This window comes from Sturnus vulgaris, chromosome 1 (genome assembly GCF_052056855.1).
Source record: "Sturnus vulgaris isolate bStuVul1 chromosome 1, bStuVul1.hap1, whole genome shotgun sequence".
Lineage (NCBI taxonomy): Eukaryota > Metazoa > Chordata > Aves > Passeriformes > Sturnidae > Sturnus > Sturnus vulgaris.
In genome coordinates, this window is record NC_142243.1 from 28,631,736 (window position 1) to 28,657,597 (window position 25,862).

At 35.4% G+C, this 25,862-nt stretch overlaps 1 protein-coding gene across 2 annotated transcripts in view; it reads right to left on the minus strand.

The window, feature by feature from the left end:
* Positions 1-25,862, minus strand: part of AGMO (alkylglycerol monooxygenase) — a 186,660-nt gene that overhangs the window by 60,233 nt on the left and 100,565 nt on the right. For both annotated transcript variants that reach the window (XM_014893618.2, XM_088162450.1), the window contains 2 exons: positions 18,949-19,031; positions 17,697-17,802 (listed from right to left, as the gene is read on the minus strand). In XM_014893618.2, the coding sequence (XP_014749104.1) occupies positions 17,697-17,802; positions 18,949-19,031 (189 nt within the window). The remainder of the gene's footprint in view (positions 1-17,696; positions 17,803-18,948; positions 19,032-25,862) is intronic.

The window sequence follows — 25,862 nt, forward strand, 5'->3', positions numbered from 1 at the left end:
CGGTTTCCTTTGACAGTGTAACTTCCAGTTGCTTAAGACTCTTTGATAGGGTAATTCTAGAGCCTCTTTGCTACCAGAGTAATCATAACTAATAGATCCATTAGAATGTGGGCATCCTTGAATTCATTTTCCACTCAGTTAAACCAGCACAAAGAAAGGTTCTGCCATTTGCTCAAGCAGTCGCTAATTTAGCAATAGGCAGGACTGGATCCTCCACGTTCCAATTCTCATTTTAGAAGCAGTTAAGGAGGTCGCATTTTTCCTCATCATTTATTGAAAATATACTTTGTTACACTTCTTCCAAGCAGAAGTTTATAACTGCCTATAACTACTGCATTATGGACTGCCCCAGAATGACACGTAGCTTGACTGTATATGCCACAAAGAGGTAACCACTAATGCTTCCTGTAATGAAGAATTCAAAACATATGAAATATATAAAGGATAGAAAATAGAAGAAAACATAACAAAAAGACAAAAGGAATTCACCCTAGATCTTTTGGTCAAGAAAATAAACTGAGGATTATTAATGGCTGTAAACAGTCAGTGGCTGAGTAAAAACCTTGTCAAAAGCTAAACTGATCCAGAATACACAGCTGAGAATTTTTCTGAAAAAAAATCTTTTCCATAAATGCTGTTTAAATATTCCATATACTGTTTCAACAAAAAGTAGATTTGGATATATTTAAGCAAGGAATTGCATTAAAACTAACTGAATCATTGAACAACTGATCAGCATCCCTGAATTATGGTTTGGGAATACTTTGCAAATTCCAAATTTTAGAGCTAACAACTCTTCCAATTTTTATTATCACCTTGTTATTTCCATTTTTCCTTCACAATGTTATGGTGACTAAAAAATATGTGACTAGAAAATAGCAGCCTTTCATATTTCAATCCCCTGACTTCCCCTGGGGGAGTGGATTACTGCATCATAATACTGGTATCTTTTAGTTAATGCTGTGGGCTTCATTCAACTTCAAAGCAAAGATATTAAAGGCTCGTTTTCCACTACAAGGCAGGTGTATTTTTATTAGCTCCTTCTCAAAATTGCTATGACTTCACTTGTGGATATCCCGCCAACAGCCATTATTGAAAGCTGGACTATAATTGCTACGGAACATGCAACGTCTGAAGCACTAAACCAGTGTTACTGCAATCCTCCAACGACTGACTGAAACCAAGTGTTACATCATTAAAGCTGAATTACAACACACCCATGGCGTGTTTTCCATGTGTGCTATTTTAAACAATAGTAGAGAAAAACCTGGCTATAAATTCACAGATCCCCAATTTGTTCAAAATCCATGAACAATGAAGGCTGTCTGACAGGATCTGTTGGCTTTATTTTAGTCAGAAATGTCACGCACCATAATTAAATGTCTGTTTGGTTTTTATTGGAGATGGAAATGCTAGCTTTAGTTATAAATTTAAACAACCTGTCACAAGGGGAGACTCCACATTTATATAGTTTAGGAAAGTTTAGGAATTGTAATTGCTCCAGGAAAGACAAATAAACTAATGGAAACTGTTCTATTTTTTAATTGGCTTTGCATCAGAAAAAAAAAAATAAGCTAATGAGATTATGGTATAGCTTTCATCTGCTTTGAATAGCGTTCTTCGTTTTGGTAGACAGTTCGTGCACTAGTGCCTTCCAATGCTTAATTTTCATGCAGAAATTAGCTGAAGAGTACAGTGATCACAGCTTCTAGGTTAGGAGAAGATGCCACTGAGAAGTGGCAACAAAATACAACCAGTATTCCAGAAAAAATGTTTAGTTCAATTCTGCACTGTTCACCCTGATGTTGTCCAAGTGGAAATATTTTGCCGTCACCTTGGTATGCAGAGACCATTATAGTTTAAGCAAATCCTTCAATTTTTCTACTCAGCTTCAGATATTTTACAGTGCCCAGATTCCAGTGGAAAATATTTGATCACTCATATGCTTGGATAGAAATTTGTCACCTGGAATAGAAATCAGGATAAACCCGCCAGCATCCTTATGCAGACAGGCTCTGCAAATATATACTAGGCAAGATCTCTGCCAAATAACTTGTGTCTGGCCAATACCGCCCTTCAAATAGTCTGTGAATGCCAGTTGCCAATAAAGATTCATTATACCACGTATAGTTAAATATTATTTTAGCTTTTGCATCTACAGTTTAAAACTTACACAGTAGCAATTCATTTGCTCTCCACATACTACCTGTCTGAAAGTTTCTGTGCAGTAGCCAATCACAATATTCACACTTCTCACTAGCACCTAAACAATATATGTCTTTTACTTAAAATAGATCAGTCAGATGTAAACATTTCCAAGTTATGTTTTTCACTCACAAAGTATGTACTATAGCGATTTTAAATAGCAATATCAAATGCAAAACTTCACAGTAGATGTTATATTTATCAAGACTTTCCCCACTGCACTGCTTTTCAAGAAGCTAACAATTTCTTCTGGGTTCTAGAATCTATTTAAATGTACATCAAAGTGTAATGTCTTCTACTCCTCAAAATGCATGCGTATATTAAATCAAAAAAATTAAAGCAAAAAAATTAGTAGCAATCATAGTGAATAAAAATCATAGTGAAACTTTAGAGCCATTCTCTCAGGTGTGGTAAATCATCCAGAATAGTCCCAAATCATGCAGAGCATTAAAGTTGTTAAAAATGAAAATATTTTTAAAGGGAGTGTGTACCACTTTCACCATAAATACTTGACTATACATCATCATTCTCTCTCTTTTAGAAAAAGCCCACCAACTCAGATTATCTCAATTCAGGATGCTATTTACTTTTTCAAAATGGCACCAAACTTGCTGCTATGAGATTTCTCAAGCATTTGTGTTGATTTGATTTTAACTTTCATTTTACCCCTGTTTTCACCTATTAGAATTATATGAGAACATTTCAGTGAATAGACACTAACTTTTGATTCTTAGAAACAAGTGATAGCAATACTATGTATTATAATAATAATATTTTTTCCATATTTTTTTATTTACCTGAGAAACCATGTTGTTTTCTCTTTTCCTTCCTTTCATTGTATTTCATCCTTTTACACAACTTCATTACTATTTTTCTTCACCTCTTTCCATCCTAGAGTCTTCCAGTGTCCTTATGTCTCACTAGCACTTGAGTTATATGAAGTTCTCCCCTGAAATCTTTCTTTATTATTGTTCATATATTACGTCAGATTTTCTATGGAATTAATTACTTCCTTCTTTCTGGAAATATTTTAGAATACTAAAGTTTATTTCAGAGGGCCCTTTTCCATATGAAGATAGCTAATAACATTTTCCACAGATTAAAGGGAAAAATCTATATATTTTTGCATGCACCAGACAGGATAGTTAATGGCAAATATTTAAATCCTATTTAGCACCCTCATCTTTAATTCTTCTGGCTATTGATATGTCATAAACATTATTTACTAATTTCTCAACACTACAGTCCATTTCTGCTCTTGCAGAAGACATTGGTGGCTGAACAATCACTATATCACAGATGAATCCTCTCTGGCAATAGTAGTCTGTGGTGACAGAGCACTCTACTGCTGCATAGCAGGGAACATGTTTGGTGCCAGTTTCCAGAAAATTTAACTTTCATATATTTAAAAAAACAAACAAAAAAGTTTCACTGCCATGAATAAAAGGATAAATCTATTCTTCCGTTGTGTATCTGAACATTCTTCTTTAATTAACATATTTCTATACTTATATAATAAAATAATAAAATATATTTCTATAATAATTTCTATAATTTTTGCTTTTATGCAAAAAGATCCATTTGTAGATCTCTTATAAAGTTTATTTTAAGCCATTATGAAGGGGTCAGTAACATCAAGTTTTTATGCCATCTTGTGTAGCTCAGATACACCATTCTTGTACAATTTTTTTCCCTCTTCTGTGCTTCTCTAGATATTACTAGTCCCAACATAAATTCTATCATCTCTATGATTATCCCACTCTTTTCTTCAAGTCTCGTCCCACCATAGAAATTCCATCTGTCTCAATATAGTTGTGTGTTTGAATGTTAGCTTAAGTTAAATATACTTTAAAATATTTAACTCTATTTTCAAGTAAATCTTCTCTCCTTTTCCCATAATTCTGGATATCATCACTGTTTATATGTCATCTTCAAATCCCACCTTGAGACCTTGAGTCTTGAGACTCCCCATATCCACATCCACAGATTCATTTCTAACACATCAGACATAATTAGTCTTATTCATTCATGGATCTAGAATTCTCATCCAGGCCCTTTCTTCTCATATCTTCCACACAGAAATCCTGTCTGCCAAAACCTTTACACCTCACTGATGTCCACCCATAGTGCTACTGAAATAAATGGGTCTTAGACTGTCCCTTTGGATAAATGATTACTTTCTATGTACATTAGGTCCCTTTTCAAAAGCAAGATAGTTTTCAGCATTAGAAGGATCTTTTCAGCACATCTCTAAGCTACTTCTGGTATCTTTCACTATAAACAGGCTCAATTTTTAGACAAATGCATTCTGATTGGTCCATAATAGTTGCCCATTGGTCTAAAATTTGTCTATTTTCATCTGCTGCCTTTCATCTCATGTTTATATTGTACATACCTGGAAATAGGACTGTTGCTTCGTTGTGGGACTTGACAATAACTTGTACAACTATTAGAATGCCTCGATGCCAACTAGTTTGACTTCAGGGTTAATAAAGGAAATATTTATTCTTGAGTAGCACATTGCAAGCAGAGAATGTAGTGATGAAGTGCTTTGCTACTTTCAGACCGGCCTCTCATTAGTACAATAAAATCCTCATTTACCACTGTAGAGTCAATGGACAGCATGATGCTTCAGGACTTCCTTAATACAGCAAAGATCAAAACCACACAGATATTTTAAATGAGATTCCTAAAGCACTAAAACAATGGAAAAGTATTTTCTTTTCTAAATACCATGAGTCAGAAGGAATAAAAAAAATTCATATTTGGAAAGCATTTTTTAAACCACATTGGTCAGAAGAACATCTTGGAGGTATTTCTCTTTGCATCTAATAACACATGTAAAGTAAATATAATTGCTTTCCCTGCTGGAAAGATTTGTTTACACTGACAACTCCACAGTTTTTTTCAATTATCTTATCAGGGAGTGTAAATAAAACTATGAAAGCAAGTCACTAAACTACCAAATTGCATATATTAACAAGGCAATCTATTCTTTTGGTCAGCAACATACTTCAAAGTGCATATTCAACCAGAATTTTTCAATTTTTAGCTCCCATTAAAATAAAACAATGAGGTGTTTCATGTGTTTCATGTAATGCTAAGTGTTATTTTTAAATTAAGCAGTAAGAAAATTCTGGAGCTCCAGAGAGCTGGCATTACTTAAAAATTACTGTACATGAATAGTTACACATGTATAATTATATAATTGCACTTGATGGCAGCAATGGCACATAGAGAAGACTATTAATAGTATGTAAAACCTGCAGCAATCTTGTGAGGACAAATATCCTCCAGAAGCATGAAAAGGTGGCTCTTGGTACAGAATATATTTTAGTTTTACCTTTCAGTATGACAATTACCATGAAAGAAAGGATCAAAGGCAAATGGCACAGCTGGCAGCTTGAGAATAATTTAAGAGGTGTACTGGCAATAGCTTTTTGGTTTCAGTGAGATGGACTGCATTAGCTGTAATAGGGAAATGATGCTGGAGTCATGCAGTCATACAGCATTCTTGCCTGGCATTAATACAGCATTAGCTGAACCTGCAATTTTGACATCTTCATAAAAATTCAAGGAAGAAAACTTATGCTAATGAATATTAACAATAGCAATGTCTCCTCTATAATTCAGGACAGAAAACCTAACACCACATTTAGGCTTAAATCACTGATTCAGCAACTCATCACCACTGAGAAAATAAGGTTCGCATGTGCCTGTATATGTGACCATGATTCCATGACCTTGACACCAAACTACAAAGAGATAATCTGCATGCAAGGACTTGTCAAAAGACTTTAGAAATCAGGGAATGTGGACTGGAAAGATGTAAAATAATTAATAATTGCAGATAATGCCATACAAACCCAAGGTTCTCTCATTTCCCACTCTCCTTGAAAAATATGATTTCTACAGTATTGTAGGGGTGAGTTCACATAAGCAACTTCTAACCATTCACATCCTTAACAAACGAAGTAACAGAGTTTGAGAGAATGTTCAGATCTTCCCTGCTTTCCATTCTACCTTCTCTCCCAGACCATTACAGGTACTCTTTTGACAAGGTATGACCTGCATTGTCTGGGAAGAGTCTGTGCCTGCTATCCCTCATGCCATTTCCTTTCCATTACAATTTTAATCTCTCCATTTGATAATATACTTGATAGGCAAAAATTTTCATGTTCTTCTCCCAAAGGACCACACTTCAGACTCCTTTTTTTCTGAGTTTTCCTTCAAACAGGTCGATATTCAGCAGAATTTTAAAGGGTATCAACCCTAGCTTGTTTCTTAGCAATTAAACTAACACAGTTCCCTTTCAACAACAGTTTTCCAGAGATGACTTACATTCCAAAGACTCTGTCTAAGCCAAGAGGTAAACATTTGTCCACACATGTACAGTTCTGAAAAGCAGAATCTCCACTGCCAAACCTATTATGGGTTTTCTGAAACTACTGACATATATGCCCAAATATGCTTCTGTGTATCATTTATTAGTATGGATTACTGCACAAAGCAAAATAAAATCATTGAAGATCATGCAATTTCGTCTCCAAAAAGATCAAAATAAAACAGTAGAAGATTCAAAGTAGTTAGGCAGATTTTATTTGGACTGTCTAGGAAAAATGGACCAGTTTTGCCTGCATGCTGCCTTCACAGCTATTATTTTTGTTACTTTTGCAATCTGATGCTTTTGATTTTTATTTGATTCTAATAAGTTGTGAAAGCCAGAGACCTTGCAAAGCCAGAAAAATAAACCTGGATCCACTAAAGAACCTGATTCCTCCTTCTTAACTCTCCACTAGTCAGAAGTTCACTGGAATGAACAGATTTGATTCATTTAGTGGATTGAGACTTTTTCGAAGAACTTGGAAGAAATTAGCGATTATTTAGAAGGTGATAAGTAGTCTAATAAGAGACCTGAAAACATCAAATTATGATTGCACCAATTTATATAAAAATTAAGGCTATATAACAATAGCCTTATAACAATAACTATTCTTAATCAGAGTACTCTAGAATTCTTTATCTGTTTTAAGTGAGCTACCCTTGGGTAATGTAATAAAAAAAAGCGGAGTGTGAAAAAGCTGACATGAATCCAAGGCGCTAATGTTCTACCAATACTCAGAACTGTGTTAAAACTAGACAGTGTTTGCTTTTTCCAATATCCAGTTTCCTTCTGTTAATGAAAAGCTTATTACTTTCAACAGTGAGATGCTCAGATAGCCACCTAGACGAAACACTCACTTATCTCTCTCTGCTCTTAGAAGCAAAGATAGGACAACCAAAACAAAGATTTTTTTTTTCTTGAAATATGTTGTTTCAAGATTAATGAGCTCACAGCAAGTTGAAGAGTTTTTACTTTATTTTAAACCAAGAAGTTTGAGTGAGATGCTTTTGTTTCAGGCAATAATTTGTTCTGCTATTTGACTGTTGCTATTTTTAAGAGTGGGGTGAAAAAAAACCCGAAAAAACAAAGTGAAATAAAAGTGTATCAACCCAGGTAGGATGAAACAGTCTAACTACCCACTTCAAATCTCCCATCTGTTTGTGTTTGTCTCAATATTTTGCAAAATGCGATTTCCAATTTTCGTGGACCTCAAAAGTATTTTATAGGTTTTATTTTATTTTGATTTGGTTAGAGAACTAGAAAAGGTTTCCCTAATCCTCTCTATTTTCCTTTACTATCTTTACCTTTCTCACACATAAAAAAAAAAAGTAATAAAAGAGGAGTAAGGAGTTCTGTATCCTTTTATTTAGAAAAGTCTCAACTTTTTTTTTTTCAGTGCTTGTTAAAACATATCAAAGCATATGCCATGGTTCTTTATTGAACTGTACATTTTAGACTGGTATCCAGAAGGCAAGGCAAATTCTAGCAAGTTGCTTCTAGCAAGAAGCTCTTCTCTGTTGTTGGTATCTTGGTAACACATTTTTAGGTCCAATTCACAAGTCTGACAGATGAATTCCTGCTTTTTACATGTTTTATGGTCTGAGGATGCAGTTTAATAAGCCTCAGATAACCCCAGGAACTAATTAATGCCCATGTACATAGTATGGAAAGATTAATTTGGAATGGATTCACGTCAGGGCAACACTTTTCTTAGAAGCAAAGATAGCCCAAAAATATTAGAATTATACCCCTGAACAGTTCTCATCCTGTGCTAGAATAGTCTCAGCTGAAAATGATAAAGAACTTTAAAAAATATGTATACATCAAACCCCCTGACTTTTCTAAATAAGGCAACTGTTTCACTAATAAGTTTCACTTCTAAGCCTGGAAAAAAAAACTGACCAGGAATTCATCCACGATGATGGAAACTACTCTATTCACTGCTTACACAGCAACCAGAAGTGGGACAGGCCCTTTAATGTACATGCAATGACACGTATCTTCCCTAAAGAGTTATAAACTAACTAGGTTGGTCTCATCAGGAAATGGAAAGAGCTATGAAGTAGGTATAAAACAATGCAGTCAATGGCTAGACTCTGCCTCTTAGTGTCCTGCTTCACTACCACTTCTAGCTGTTTCCTACTATCTGACCATTCTTCGTAGGCAAACTACATGAAGCCAAAAAGAGGAGAAATTAATAGATCTAGAGAGTTATAGTCCTACACAGATGTGCAATGAATTCAGGTAATAGGACAAAATATAGCACCCCTTTCTCCATAAAACAAAATCTAAAATGTTTAAACTGAAACCAGGCATCTTCAAATGTATTAGCTTTCAATCAGCGAAATAAACAACCTATTCAAACATTTCATGGTTTCCACATGAAGATAAACCAAACAAATTCTGTCAGGACAGATGTGATCACTCCCAGACTCTATAGGGGGTTGCTGTATTATTTTGCCTTGGTTTCAAGTGATAACTAGAGCTTTACATTTACTTTTTTCTCATAACACCTATTTCCAACTTTTAAACATACAAAGTGTTTTGTGTGTTCTGCATTTAGTAATCAGTTGTTAAACACAGCATTTGCTAATCTTCTTTCATCAGGCCATTTTTATTTGGCATTGGCAGAGGAAAGAAACTTTAAAACATTCTCTTTGTGCTGTGTAATACCCAAAAATAAAATCAAATATAGCTTAGTTGCTTTCTCCATATTCTCTTATTCCCCAACTCTAAACATCATAGAAAACAGAACTTGTACAGGAGAATGACATAACAAGGCAGTAATAAAGGAAATAAATCACAGCACAGATAATGGCTTGATTTTATCTTACTGATCTATTGCCCACTTTAGACAAAAGGCCCTGGCTGGTTAGAATTTAGCATGCAATTGCCCAGATGTCATGAACTAGCTTTCAGTCTCTGTAGTTATTTCAGGTGCTGCTAGTAGGAAAACAGAGGCTCAACTTTTACTGTGCTTTTCTTTCTTTGTTGTTCACAAGAAGCTTCTGAAAAAAATAGACTGAGCAAAAGCTAGCATCTATGATTTTTAAAAAGTAATACAACATATTCTAGAACATTTTGAATTAATTTCTGCTTTCCTACAGAAATATATTGATTTAGATTTCCAATGGCCTAAATTACAGTCCAAATCTGTGTGTCCTACACAGACATTCTGTTGCAGAAATGTTTTTATAGCTGCCACACTCTGCTCACTGTTACAGAGAGGGAAGGGACATTTATGGAAAGAAGAGTCTTATACTGTTTCCCTTGAAAGATGGAAATATTGAGTAACTCTGGACTGTATGTATTTTTAATGTTTGGAGTTTCTCTATTTAAATTGTACGAGATATAAATATCCAAAATATTTTAAATACTAAGTTGGTTATTTCTGGTCACCTTGCATGTGCCAAACCCAGATCTTTTCCGCACCAGAAACAGCTTGTTTCATTACAGCTTTTATCTCTTAAAAGTTAATTCAATCCCTCTGCCTATCATGTTTGAAGATAAAATTCAAACTAAGTCATTTGTATTTGTGGTCTTGGGAACACAGACACAACTCTTCTCTTTTTAGGATAATTCCCACCTGCCTGTCAAAATAGTTTTGGAGGTAAGCTATCTAGTTTTGGAAAGCAGTCTACTGATTTTGTATATAAGGCTGTGCTGACAAGCACATACATATGGGTGAGCTTGACAGGCTAAAGACAGCCCAGAGAACACACACATACTGGCCATGCACAGTGATGCTGGAAGGTTCCCCACTATGGGCGTTCTTCATGGCTGGGATATACCTCCTGCATTCTTCAGACTGCATCCTGCTTCTCCCTACACGACCTGTGTGGAAGGGAAATTTCTACAAGTAAGCCAATGTCTTTCATTCAGGACACCTCTGCCTTTGACTCTTAGACATGGCAATGTACTTTACATCCTTGAATTAACTTTGAATATAAAATTTACAAGAGTGTAAAGTGATCAATAAGCAATGGCTCTGTCAAGAGTAGGAAACATGAGTCTTCCACATCTGTGGAAAAACTGGGTATAAAACAAATTTATGCATTTGTGCATTAACAAAAAAAAAATACCAAACAAAAAAACAAAAACCCAACCAAATAAAAATCCGAAAAAAACAACAAAAAAAACCCCACCAAAAACTCTAGTACTGCAACTACAGTTACACAGACAAACATCAACCCATGTGGAATATGTCAGCTTTCACTAGGGACTAATATCAGTGAAGTGATTCGCTAGTATGGTGATCTCTATCATTATCCATGTGTTATTATGATGTAGAAAAGAATGCAGTTTGACAGGGTTTGTAGCATTACTGGTTCATAGAAAAATTGTGCTTTGACTTACAAACCAAATCAGATCAGTAACAAGATTGCGAAATAGAAGAGCTTAATTTTTGCAGACACCCTCAGATATAAACTGAACATTAATAATCTCACTGGCACAGCTGTTAACTTTAAAATGCAAACACTGCATACAGCTACATGCCAATCACTATCTGCTTTGGGATAAAAAGGGTTAGAAAATTAACTTTATATCTATGAGTGAAAGTGTTGACAGAAGAAAACACAAAATTTCTGTCCGTATACGTGAACATGTATTTTCTATGTTCAGAGTACTACCTTTGCTTTATCTTTGAAAAGAAGCTTTATCATGCTTCTGATTTCTATTAAGTATGACTACCTCCTTGTCTTGTCAAACAATTAAAGTGACAAAAGTAATAGCAGATGCTTCTTTCATAGGTAAAACTACAGCAAGCAGACCATAGCTTGCATTTTACTACAGCTGCTCTATACAGCCTAGTAATTGCAAGGTAATTGAAAAGATCCTGATAATAAACTGCCAGTTTACATTTTTTTTCAGACAAAATAAATATATAACCCAATTCAGGCTTCATTTTAACAACATATTAGATGGTTTCCAACTTGTCTTGATTTTTGTTTTATTTTATGATTGTAAATAAACCCTGGAAAATTCCTTCCCCGATTTTACCACCTGAAACTGCAGCTGTTGGCTGACACTATCAAAGCCTCGCAATTCCGAACTCACGTGCAAATCTCATCAAGTGCAGACACTTCTAATTGATTCCAGAAGTTTTTCTTTTGCTAAGATCAGCGGGCAGAAGAAGAATAATGAGCAGCTTTTAAGCAGAGGGGGAAGGGTGTTGAGCTCAGGGAGTGGAGATTTTAAAAGCTCCAGCTCAACTGCTCTGCCAGAAACGCAGAGCAATTTTACGGTCAATTGGCCAGAGCATCTGGAACTATACATCATAGTCCTTAGTTGATGGTGGTGAAGCCGACTCTCAAACTGGCTAAGTCTAAAATCAGTAATGACTCTGCTGTCACACCTAAGTGGAAACCAACTTAATCTACTGCCAGATTTTACTGTGACTTTTTCTAAGGGACATTATTCCCCTTAGGGCAGTTGTCAAGAATATTAAAAGTCCAGTCCCTGGGATACACTGCATGGCATAGCAAACTTTTCTGAATGAAGCTAACACAGAAAAAACCGATTACAACGTGTGTTTGTTTAATTCCATGTGTGTTGACAAGGCTTTTTATCATAGGCAGCAGAGTTTCCTTCCATCCCCAGTTTCATTTCTAAAATATATTTGAAATACACCAGCCAATCTAGTTAGGGCACAGAGACTGCATAAATGCTGAGGTCATAAATCATAGCACAGGGCATGGGGCTTTCACCTTAATGGAAACCAAATATGGGATACGCGGCTCTTTGAAATGTGGCACAGATGATCTTAACGAGGGACCAAGAAAAAATGCTACAGAGCAGAAAACTATCGTTGATGTGGAAATAAGTTCTTATGAGTAAATGTTTGTTTTATGTCTGTACTCATAAGTCAGTATTCCAACACTGGTAAATTATACTAAGAAACAAGTGAGGTAACAGCAACTCTTTGTATGATGAAAGGAGAAACAAGTAGTGTGATAATATATCACATTAAAAGGAACTTCTGTGAAACACAGGATACAGTGTAAATCAGTTCTTTAATAAAGAGATATTTCATATTTTAGCCAGACCAATTGGATCCTATGCCATAAGAAATACTAGAATTGCATCAAAGATCAGAGAAGCAGTCCATTTGATACAGAATACTGTCTCCAAAAGTTTTTGGAACAGCTGCCTCTACCAAGTTTAGACACTCTGGAGGAGTAAATAAGCAATTTTACCACAGTAAAGCTCATTTCTACCTGCATTAGTTAAGGGCTGAATTAAACCCTGCAAGACAGGATTCTGTATATCTTCCAAAGCTGGTTATATTTCTAACATACCACATGCCCATATAAAGCAGAAAAGAAAACAAGTTATTAATTTAAAACTTCACACATGTATAAAACAACCCTTTTTCTCTCTTTTCCACCATGAAGGTTACCCTAGATTTTTTTGTCCTTCATACCTGTAAATTAATACATGGCAGCCAACGTGGCATAGCCAGGCAGCTCATTAAGTAGCAATGCAGAAGTCAGGAAGAAAAGATTTACTCTCAGATACAATGCCTTAGCTACAACAAAGGTAGAAGATAAATACATCAAGACAGACATCTATTTCCTCCTCCCTCTTCCTCACTCCTAGCCTCTTAGTTTAAGAGTCTGAGTTGTAGCTACTACAACTAGTGAAAATATTTAAAACAAGAGCTCCAACAACATGTCAATGGCTCTCATTTCTACTTGCTCCTCATTAGTACTACTGTCAAATAACAGCCAGTGCTTGACCAAATTCAGCTCATGGAATATGCTGGCTGATGCCAAACCAGAGCAGTTGGATGGAAACACTTTAAAGAGGTGGGCCATCATCACAGATTTATTTTTACATATCGTGCCTGCTGAATAGTCACATAACTGAACACACAAGGAATGTTTTCTGCTACCTCCAGGTGGTTAGGAGGCTCCAGGCCCAGTCTGAGAGAAAATGATTTGGCTTTAGCAATACACACAATCATCACATTACGCAGGCATGAAGTAATCAGCCTAAAGAAAGCTAACTAGTATAGGATGTGGCAGCACAGATTCTCAAAAGAGACACACCAGCTCTTCAAACCAGTCAAATATATTCCCTGTCGCTGAGGTTTTCACTGACCTCCACCCAAGAAATAATTTTCCTATGATATAAAAATTTCCAAATACATCATCACTTTTTTCTTAAATAAATAAAACATAAAACCTCAAACAAAGAAACAACAACAAAAAATTTCACTACCTCCCCTCCACATTCACCTAATCATCCATATGAAATACATACAGGAAAAGGAATAGAAAATGCATGCTAAGGAATGTACACTGTTCCACCTCCTGTGGTCATTCTTGTAGTGATGAAGCTTCAAATTATTTTCTTGGAGAAGAAAAAGACACTGGGAGAGACCCCCATGGATATATCATAGAATGAATTCAAATAGAATAGCAGGGAGGAGGACAATGTATTGAAATTATCAGAAAAATGACATAATTTTCATACGGAACCAAATCTCGTAACACAGCACTTCAAAGTGTCCATGGAGCCAACGCTGTTTTTACTTTATTGCAGATACAGAAAATAACATACTAAGATTGCAGCTTTACCAAAAGCAGAAGTCTTTCTTTCCTCCTTACGCACCTATAACATCATTTAGCTTCCTCCTTCCCTGAGCCTTAGCATTAAGAAACTTTCTTGTTCCACAGCAGTTGCATCACTTACCTGAGAAAAGTCTTCATCTGGCTAAGTCAGCCAGCTAGCAAAGCCAGTTAGCAGGGCAGCAAGGAGGGTAGGAGGATAGAACCAGAAAGCAGGACTGCTCCTTCTGCTCAAATTGCCATCTTCAGCTGTTTTTTTCATGCCCACCTGAGCTAATCTAATGGCAAAGTGGGAAGGGCTTGCTCCTTGTTTCCTCTGTTCTTCTCCCTTCTCTCACTGACGCCCTAGTTTTCTCTCCTTTCTTATTTCCCATTTAGTTTCCCACCAGAAGGCGTTCTTCCAATGCAGTAATTCTGATAACTGTCATGAGCCAAACAATCTCTTATGAGCCAAACAATCATTTTCACTTTAAAGGTATTTCTGGTAGGTAGAATACCCTTCAAATAGTATTGCAAGGATATATTCTTTAGAAATCCTATCTACTGGTTCTAAAGCAGTCTTGAGATATAGGAAACATAGTAGCAGAAAATCCCCCACACATATGAAAATAGTAACATACTTTTTCACTAATGATTGAACATACTGTTGGTAAAATCAGTCTTGCACTATCTGCTGCAATGTGCACCATTAACTTAAGAATTATGAGAAAGAATTATCTGTTAAATTCTTGAAACACTTCTTCATCCTTAATTATGCCCTTGAAGGCATAATTTATAGAAAAAGTCAACACTAACTCTTTTACATGATGTGCTTTCATTCTTGAACACCAGATTAATAAAGAAATGTCAATTTGGTAACACATAAGGATGAAGACATAAAGAGAACATTTTTGAGCATATTACAGGTTATGATTACTAGAAATATTATATTAGAAGATCAAAGTCAGCGAAATCTAGGTGTATGTTAAAGAGGACATATTTAGAGGAGCAAACCAAAATGATTAAATAAATGTTTTAGTTTATGTCTCTTAAAACTTGTAAGAGAATATGAAAGTGAAACAGAGCAAAAGAAGTTTAAAATCAAGCAGACTACCTATGTTATTACATCATGAAGGATAAACAACTTGGAATGATGAACAGAAACATTTTTGAGGATAAATTTTAGACCTGATTTCTGGGGAAACTATCTGTTTACGTATTTCTTATACTTTCTGGTATTACTGTTTCAAAATGATCATGTCAATACTGAGGTAAAACATGAATGTTTGAGAACTTAGCAACATGAATTGACAAATCTCCAGTAATGTCTCAGATATATTTTTTTACATAAATTCCATTAGACCCATAAGAACATGCCTACCATGTGTATAATGTGTTGGGAGCAAAAGTGGATAATTTATTTTAAAAGTGGTTCATTTGTTTTAAAATTGGGAATACTTTGAAGTTCATTACAAATATTCAGACTACAAAAAGGAAAACGTTTTTTATTGTGAAAATAGTGAAACATCTTGTGAAGATGGGGGAACAAATTGTCCAGTGAGGTGGTAGTTGCCTCATCCCTGGAAATTTTCAAGATCAGGTTGATCGGGGCTCAGAGCAACCTGATATAGTTGAAGATGTCTCTGCTAACTGCAAGGGATTGGACTCGAGGATCTTTACACTTCATACCTAACTATTCTATTATTCTATGATTATAAAAGCTATTAATATAATAAAATAGTTGATTTGTGATAAAATATCAAGTGTGGAAATACTGACATCACTCAGAAACATTATCTATTCTGGTCTGCTCAAGAGCACATTATTTGAAAGACATCTGTTCAGTATTTTCAAAGAAAAATTGTAATCAAGGTAGTCCTGTCTCTTGTTAAAAATGGACTACATAGTCAGTGTCAAAGGACTAAAAAAAGAACAACAAAACTGTATATATGAAGGATAAAAGAATAAACAAAAGGAAGAAAGTATAGGAAAGTATAATAGAGAAGAACTCAAGATGACAATACAGTTTTTCTTTTAATGAATGACACAAACATGCCAAGAACAGAGTAAGAACCACTTGATTTTATTTTCTTCTTCATGGAAGAAAAAGAAGCTATAGAATTCCGTATAAAGAATTGGAAAATAATCTAATCTTTTTCTTCTACTCATTTCTTGGTAAGAGACACTTTTATATATGACTAAAGAACTCAGCAGGGCAGGTATTGAGGGTGTATATTATAACATAAGTCTCCCAGAGTTGAGTTAGAACACCCAAATAATTCAAGTCTGAAAGCTATGTCTTTTGATAGTTTGAAAATTTTAGAATTTGTTACTTCAAGCCTTTCTACTGTATTAGGCTACTCAGGAAATTTTACAAACATTTTCCAAATTGTGTTTAAGTAAACCTCTTAAAATATCTTCTGAATTCTTGCAGACTGTTATCAAAGGAATTCAAGAACCATTTGGTTTATACACCAAAGCTCTGACAATTTAACAAGGGGGCAAGAGGGAAATTAAACAATTCTCCATTAGTGGCATTTATCTAGCTTTAAAAATTGTCTAATAGCTATTGTTTTCCAGCTCAGGCAGAAAACAAAACAAACAGGAAAACCTCCCAGACCCACAGTAGCAGGAGATTTTTTTTTTAAATTCCTTTTCCCTTAGAAAAGCAGGAAAAGCAAGACCACTACCAGGAACTCCCAACTGGGAAAGATGCTATAAATTTTGCATATGTTTGAAGTCAAAGGAACCATTTCGAACTTGTTTGAGTCTCAGCTCCTACTGTTTTATTTGATTTTTTTCTGATTTTAAGGCAAAGAGTAACTTTCTGATGAGGTTTTACTAATCCAGCCATCCTTTCATAAACTTGTTGGTTATGAATAACCATTATTTTCTGGTAAGCAACAGTAGGTAGCTTGGTAATGTGGTTCACATAGGAATACTGACAGTGACTTTTGTTATTTTATTGTGATAATATTAAGAGATATGAAATACCAACTTAATGAAAAGGAAAATAATGAAAAGCAAAAGGCATGAAAAGGATAAAAGTAAATGATAAGAACACAAAAGTAACCACATATAATCAGACCATAGGCCTATTTAATCCTGTATACACTCCTTGTCAATGGCTAAAAAGTCTGTTTCTGAGGCACAAGATTAACACAGAGCAAAATATTGTATATTTAAGTCTTCCAGCCTCCAAGAATTTTCACATTTCTCCAATAAAAGGAGAATTACACAATTCAAATTCAGCAATGCATTGATATTACTCACTTCAAAAGATGTGGCCACAAGTAAATTATTTTTGCAAGAAGTGGTAAATGTACTCTTTCATTACTTTTTTTTCAAGGAAAACTGGCATCTCAGTAGCAAGCCTGCATAATTTTCTTACAAAATAATCATAAAAAGTGAAAATAAAGAGACATGAAAAAAATAATTCTCTATTCAAATAGCAAAATGAAAAATAAGAAAGCAAACTGTAAACGTTTAGTGTTTCTTTTTTGGAAAAAGATAAAAAATATAGAATAATCAGCATAGACATAGAAATGTCTTACCTCATATGCATAGCCCAAGAAGGAAAACTGACTCCTAAAATAGCCAAGTTTGTAAACACCTATGAAGACTAAACAGCGGATGATTTCCAAAGTTCCTGCTTTGGACCTGGAAAAGGGAATCAATTCAGATTAACATCCAATATTTTCTTCTTTGCTAAATTCAGTGAAAAAGAGAAAATAGAATTAGTTTATGATGTCCTGCACTTACATCAAGTCATCTTTCTTAAATTCATCTTTCTTAAATTCTCTTTATAACTAAATTTTTATGGTATATACCTTACATGGACTCACAATCATGAATTTGCTGGTGGTGAGAATGCCCATACTTGAACAATATATTTGAACTAACACAAATGGAGCTGTATATTTAGTTACTGTCCTTTGATCTCAAAAATGACAACAAAATTCTGAAAACTGCTACGTAAGTAGTTCAGAATCTTTTCAGTGGTTTACTTCCTTAAATTTTTACTAATTCCTCTTTATTAACTCCCAAGTTATTCATGTCTGGCATGTTGACAGATTTTTACCCATCCTGAATTAAACTGTTCAGTCCGTAAAAGTGAAAGGTATTCCTTTCTGAAAACATAATGAACAGCAGGTGTAAAGCAGTACTGGCACCTCAGTCTCAAAGGAAACTTCTATTCCACATTTCTTCTCTGTCAGGGCAAATAACTCCTTTGTAAGAAGCTGTGGATGCTACTTACTCTTCTTTAGGGCCACAGTGCCCACTACTTCATAATGTATCTCACTGGCCTGGTGTATTCAAGATCCAATTCCATTTGAATCCATACTGAATAAGTTTAGTCTCAAGTCTACACTCGTTTTCACAATGATTTTGAGCCTAGACTGAGCTACACTGTGTGCTCTTCATATACCATGGCTGTATCTGGCACCTATGGTGAACTACACAGGGCTCACATAATCTGACCTGGAACAGCCTGGGACAGCTGGCAGGTCCCACTCACATGCCATTGTCCCAAATGAGAGGAGTGAACCCAATCAATGCAAGCACAGAGGAAGCCGTGACAAACCCATCCCAAAACTCTTCTGCAAGGGGATACAGATGTAGTCACTACTTGCTATGGGAATAATCCTGGATTTAGGTGCTGGCTAGTCATGTATTATTTTCTAGGCAACAGACAGACACATGAGGATCTGGATAATTATATTTCTTTATAGATATATTTTCTGAGATTTACATATAAATAATCCATAACGAAGGAATAAAAACCTCACATATTTTGTATCTTACTTGTTCTCCATAAGTAGTCCAAAAGATACCAGGGACAGAATGATAAAGCCAATTCTCAGGAAAACTGTTCCCTGTGACAGCATCTGTTAAAAGGTAAGACAAAAAATTCATTTAGAGTAATTTCCAGAGAGAAATTGAGTTTTTACAGAACAGTAGCTTCAACTTACTCACTGAGTGAAGCTAGTGTCCCCTTTAAAAGTAATTTGCTACTTTAAATTTTAGAAAAAAAAATCTGCTACGGATAGCACTCATATCTGCAGTAACCACCTTCACAGTTGTTTCCTGAATGCTGTATTTTCAGAATAATATTTAATATTATCCCCTTCTGTCATATGTGGTTTTTTTCCTAAAGTTATTTGATTTTCTTTTGACTCTATTCAAGAGGGAAGAAACTTATTTCTAGATTAAAATCCCAGCACCCTGTTCTTTAAATTTCATATTATGTTACCATATAACAGCCATCTTTGAATCCAAATGGATACAAAAGCCAATGTACTAGTGAGAATAACAACTCACATGACATGGTCATGTTTAAGAAGAAACAAAATTAATGTTTTCCCTTCATGACAACTCAACACTTGGTTCCCAAGTCATCAAAACCTTTTAGCTCATATCATTAACTTCAATCAGACTTTAAACATTTTAAACTTTTAAACATTAACAAGTGCATGACAGTACTTGGATGAATCACAGCATGAAGACTTCTGTCCTTAAAATTTGTATCAAAATGACATAAACAAAATTCAGAAAAACAGAAATTATTTTGATTATAAAGTTTGAATTTTTAAAATTTATTAAATATTTATTTTGTATTCTACACAACTGCCTTTGAAAATCAAATATTTAATCAGTTTTCTTTTTCCCTCCATGATTTTGTTTCAAATATTAGTTTTGAAAATCTTTTGGTTTTTTTATTAAAACAAAACAAAACAAAACACAAGTGGTGGATCTGACTGAGTTACAGAAATCCTTTCTAGCTTCAGCAGCAAAAGAGTTTATGAACAGCATCTTGTGCTTCATTTGCAGGCATTGGAAAAATAAAACTCCACAAATGTCTGCCCTGATTTCAATAAATCCCATTCAGTGACAAGCCCAACTTCCTTCGGTCATGGCCCCAACCCCTCAAAGAGATCCAAGGTAAGTATTTGTGAGCATGGGAGGCCACAGGAGGATATTCTCAAGTTTTACAGCTGTGTGAACTTAGAGTGCCCATGGTTTGCAAAACACATCAAACCACACAGTCAGTCTGGGCGGGTTTCTGTTGTTTTACTGAAGCATCACAAACACCTACTTAGATATCCTCAACAGTTATTGAACAAAGAAAACTCAATCCCAGAAATGAGCAAGCTCAACAGCAGCCTCACCAGTTTACAAGCCAGAACACAATTCTCACAAATGACACCTGTCAAGCCACTCTGTAGCAGATTTGTACCAGGTGAGAATCAAACTTACTACTGCATTTCCACATTACCAATCTGTTCCATACCTCCTTATGATAAACTTTTCATCATTAGTCATATGAGAAATTCGTTTTGAAGTGATAAAATGTTTGGACAGAGCTTTTTTGTACAACATCAGGCATGGATTCTATTTGAATTTAATTGAGGACTACTTTAACTGCTCATCTAGCCCTACTGAGTTCAACTTCCACTTCAGCTTCCTGTACAAACTGGGTCATAGAAAAATTCAAGAAGTGAGCAAAGAAAAATCTGATTTGGCACAGGCATAAGGGAACTCACCCATAAATTTCTTAGAAATGCTTTGATAGGCTTTTCAATGATTGGTACTTGTCTAAAATAAAGGAGTTTTCCAGGGAACAATGACTGAAATTCAAGACTTTTCTCCTTAAAGACTATCCTCACTTTTAAGTTGAAAAATTGCACCTTTTCTAAAATCTACTCATTCTTGCCAGGTGGGTCTCATTTTTCTTTGTTTCCATTGTGATGGACCAGGTTCTGCAGACTGCCTTAAAAATGCTTCCACAGTGGTACAGCACTATTCTGAGAAGCAAGGTTTTGTATCTTCTTAGGCAGGAAGGAGAACTAAATATCAAATTCAGATTTCCATTAAGTCATGGAATTGCTACATTACAACATAGGGCTAAAATCACACTTTGTGGAAAATGAATGAAACTGCAATGGTTTTCATACAACTGCTAATACTTGTCTTCAGGAAGGATTCCACAGTACATGTTATACATGAGGAAGGGTGTCCCTAGTTTCCAGTTTTAAAGAGCTGCATGGTTTCAAACTTTTCTGCCTTTCCAGTGTTCCCAAGCTGGCTAGCTTGTCCCAGGCATCTGGGTTTCCATGTGACTCCAGCTGCAGAAAAATGATATCATCAGATAAAATAATATGGATTCATTCTATCTGCCTTTAAGTTCACTGAAGTGCCTTAAAACCTGTTATTAACCTAAGCTTTTGCTGAAACTTGTGGGGAAAGCACACTGGGAATGTGGAAATAACCTAAGCATTTTGGGAATTCCATTTCTTGCCATTAGCTTGACTGCAAGCCTAAAGACTGCATTTGGTGTACTGCATTAAGAGTTGGATTTGAGTGGATGATGGAAACACTTCCCAAAAGCAGACAATTTCGGGCCATGTTTTAGTGGTGGTTTTATCCATAACTTCTATCAAGGACTTTTTCCTTAGCTTAAGGATCTATTTTAATTTACATTATTAGACTAGGAAAAAGAATTAAAATTATCCCCCACATTTACCTAACATAGAAGAATAAAATACAGACTAAGAACTTGAAAGGAAATTATACATTTCAGATCAGTTTTAAACATGGAGTTCCAGCAAAAAAAAATCGGAATAGAAATATATTTTAATGTCTGTTTGTAAATCAGAATAACTGAAGAAACCTTATGATTTTTTTTAAATCAAACTCAAATGTAAACAAGGTCTTATTTTTAAATGGTTAAAATGTTATGAGGTTCTTTGGCATAATAACTACCTGAGCCAGGTGTGATCATACTGTACAGACTTGTTTTTTTCAGGCCAATTTCCATTTATCTTCAGACACACCCCTACTTGAACTATACTATTTTGAACACTAACTATTTGTAAGACTCATTATGGTCAATATGCGCTGTGGCCCAGAATGTGAAGGACTGGAGGACTCTAAAGCACAGCCTGCAGATCCTGGTTAATTTCAAATTGGCACTATCATCAGATTCATGAAAAAACATTGCACTGCAATGCCTGAGCACAGTGTGGCAGCTTTCCACTTCAAAAAACATCAGCTTTTGGAGTGGTGAAGGGTGAGGCAGAAAGCCTTACTAGGAATCATGAAGGTAGAAGGTGCAAGTTACCCTTCACTGTAGGTACACACTGCATTCACTTACAACTAAAGAAAAAATCCCTCATTTGTACTTCTAGTCAAGGATTACCAAGAAATTTTCAGTGAAATACACCATGATGCCATTGGGAATAACAGCTTTTAGAAAACCAGCCATATAGCATAATTTTTACCACTGTTAGTTTGCTTCCCTAACTTTCTTTTACAGTTTCAGTGGTATAGTAATATGCTTCCTTGATTCTTTTATTTGCTTTCAAACATGTATCACCCTATGAAGGGGATGCTGGCAGCTGAGGCATCCATTTTCTAGGCACTACTCTACCAAAATCAACAAAATAGTCAGTGGGTTATATCACTAAACTAACATCATATATTAAATCTATGCACTTAAAGCAGCAGTGCAAAAAGAATGTGTCTTTTACACCTTCGTTAGTGTTAGCATCCTTGTTCCACCTAAACATATTATGTATAGATGTATACACAATGTATATATAAAACATATAAATAAAATATATATGTATATAAAATAAATGAGTATTTATATACTGGAGTATTTGTATAAACAGAGAAGCATGTGGGATCACAGCAGGTTCCCCAATTACAAGTCAGCCACAACTTTGCAATGTGGTTATTGGCTGCAATCAAACAGAAAAAAATATTTCTGTTGGATTTTCATTACATTTAAAGCTTTAAAAATATCTTTGAGCCTTAAAAAATGGGGGGGAAGGGGATTACAGAATTTAGCAAGATGTTTACATGGCTTTTGATCAACAGAATGCCATAGCATTATCACTTTCTCGTTTTTCAGTAATCAAAAAAAAATTCATTTAAACAAAGGAAATGTTATTCCAAATCTGTATTTAGATGAGCATTCAAATATTCAAAGTTGACTTTTATATTGCAAAGAACCAGTTATTTTTATTCCTTTGGAAGAATAACATGGATGCATTTTCTCATTCTGATTCGTCCAGTGGTTCAGAAGAACTTCTAGGAACAATATCAGCACATTTCGTAAGTTATCAGCTGCCCTCCTCTCATATATCAGATGATCAGATACATTCAAATTAGGAATGCTAATATGAGGCTATGAATTTTCTATTGTTAGCTGTCTTTGGTATAAATTTATTTTAACTTAGAATTCCTACGAAAAAATTGTTAATTCTTAGCAATATCACATACACTGTATTTGGTGATGCCCTACTGAATGGATAAATTTATTGTGTTCTTAACTTTCAAGAGATCTACCTTACTAATTTTCATCTAATTGAAACTGCTCACATATTCATATAATTACAAGCACAGTTAATGTTATAGTATCTTCTAACAATAAAAAAAGACACTGCAAAATGCGTTTAAGGTGCACTTTACTTTGATTTATATGAGACCTGAAGTTCTGGAGCTATGAGACTTTTGCTTTGAATGTACTGCAATTTTACACTCCTAGCACTCTCTCTGGGACTGATCCAAATCCCATTTCTTCCAGGAGCTTTGGATCAGATCTAGATGTGCAGAGCTCAGAAAGCAATTTTTATTCACTGGATGTAGTGCAGATCACTATATAGAAAACAAACACTGTATGCTCTCTCCTGTGGAAAATATATATTTGTTCTTTCCTGTTTTGCTCTTTTCATAAGTTAAATGTAGGTCATTCAGACAGAAGGTATACGGTTGCTCTTTATGGATAGAGAAATTTAACACTTCTACAGGGCGTGAGACCAAACACTGAGCAACTGTAATCACTTGAGAAATGTAATAGCTGTGTGCTGTGTCTTATGGCTGTTATGAAATGGAACTTATACCTAAAGATGAGGAAAACAGTTAGTTTTCTCCATTTATGGAGCTATGCCACAGTTATGACATAATTCATAGCCAGACAGAACGTTCCAGTTGTATCCATAGACATTTCATAACTCAGTGTAGTGGAAAACTGATATTGAAGAAAGATTTTTGCCAAGTAAAGTTATTCGTACACAGGCTTCCTTCTCATGACAGCTTCCCCACTGTACTGCAGAGCGATGCTGGAACTCTGCCTTGGGACCAGCACTTTCTACACCCACGCTGAAGGTTTATGTCCTGAGATGAGGTGCTTCCAGGCCCCTGTGCTCTCCTTATCCTTACTACCTTATTACCCTGAAGTTTTGTGCAGAGAATTTTCTAGCTCCTTTTCTACAATAAGTTCATAAATGGTGGATCTTCAGGATGTTTTCTCCATGATTGAAAGAATTCAGCGTTTATCTGGGGCTTGGGTGCATTTTTCAAGTTTCTTTATTACTTATTCTTAAAAGGCTGCAGTTACCAACAGATAAAATAATGTGGACCATCCATTTTTCCTTCCAGGATCAGAAAAAGGCCAAAAGAAAAAAGAATAAAATAGAAAAACATCAGACTCCTTAATTCTGGCTGCTGAAAGCAACAGAGTAAAAAAACCCAACAGCAGAATGAAACAAATGAAAAAACTCAAACACAGTTTGATTCCTATGCAAATGTAGGAATCTAGAAGTATATCTGGAAAATCTTGCAAAGGTTTTTCTCAATATAGGAACATTGACAATCATGCATACTGTTTGACTTGTATATTTTGGAGGTATTTATTCATACCTTTGCCTTAATTTCCTGTCTTTATAATAGACTAAACCTCAGATGATTTAGTAATCTCCTAATTCCCTGCAACTGCAGTGTGACCCTTTACAGAGTTAAACACGGTACATAGAATAACTCCATACTAATCCAAAGAGTATGCCTGAGGTAGCTTTTATATTATACCAGGAATGCTATGTACTGCAGTGTCCAGTAAGGTGGGCAGGGAACAGTGACCACTGGTGGCCAAGGGTTGGAGATTGCCAGGTGAGCATGCCAGCACAAGGCTGAAGAGCCCGAGGGGCCCTTTGCAAGCTTACAGCCTGCCGATGGCAACGTGGGTGACACAAACACAGCAAGAACACTGCTGTTTAACTAGTGGGGTCATAGAAAGGGTTTAAGAAGAAGACCAAAGGGCATTTTATCAAACTAATAGAGTTTTGTGGTGTTTTTGTAGGTCTTGAGAGGTCTTTGACTTATTTGTGGGAATATTATATGTATTAAATCCTGCTTCATAACTATGAAAATTTAACTTTAGTACATGAGAGAGAGTTATAAAGACAGGAAGAAAGAAAAGGAGTTTGGAAGGATGTGAAACCTTGGAAGCAGTTAATGTATCTCATTTCTTTTAGGCTGACATGGCCTTGTAGTTGACCTTCACAGGCTGCCAGCTATCCATAAAGGAACTAGTCACCAAGGAGATCCCATTAGGCTAAGCCATGGTGATAAATACATGCCTCTCCTTGCTGTGCTTTCATCAATGCTGTTTTAAGTTGGAGACTGGAAGAGAGATTTGTCCTGACTTTATGCTCCTCCAGCTCTGAACTCATGCTGACACCAACCTACCCATCCGCAAGCACTGCAGCACTATGGCAATCTTCCTTCTAAAGCCTGGCCATGAAATGGTATGACCAACCTTAATATCTTAAAACTCTCTAGTTTCAAGCCCCATGAGGTTCTAAAAACTGAAGTAGACACACATCTTCTAGGCAAATTATTTATATTAAGTAAATAACTGAAACGGTTATTAAAAT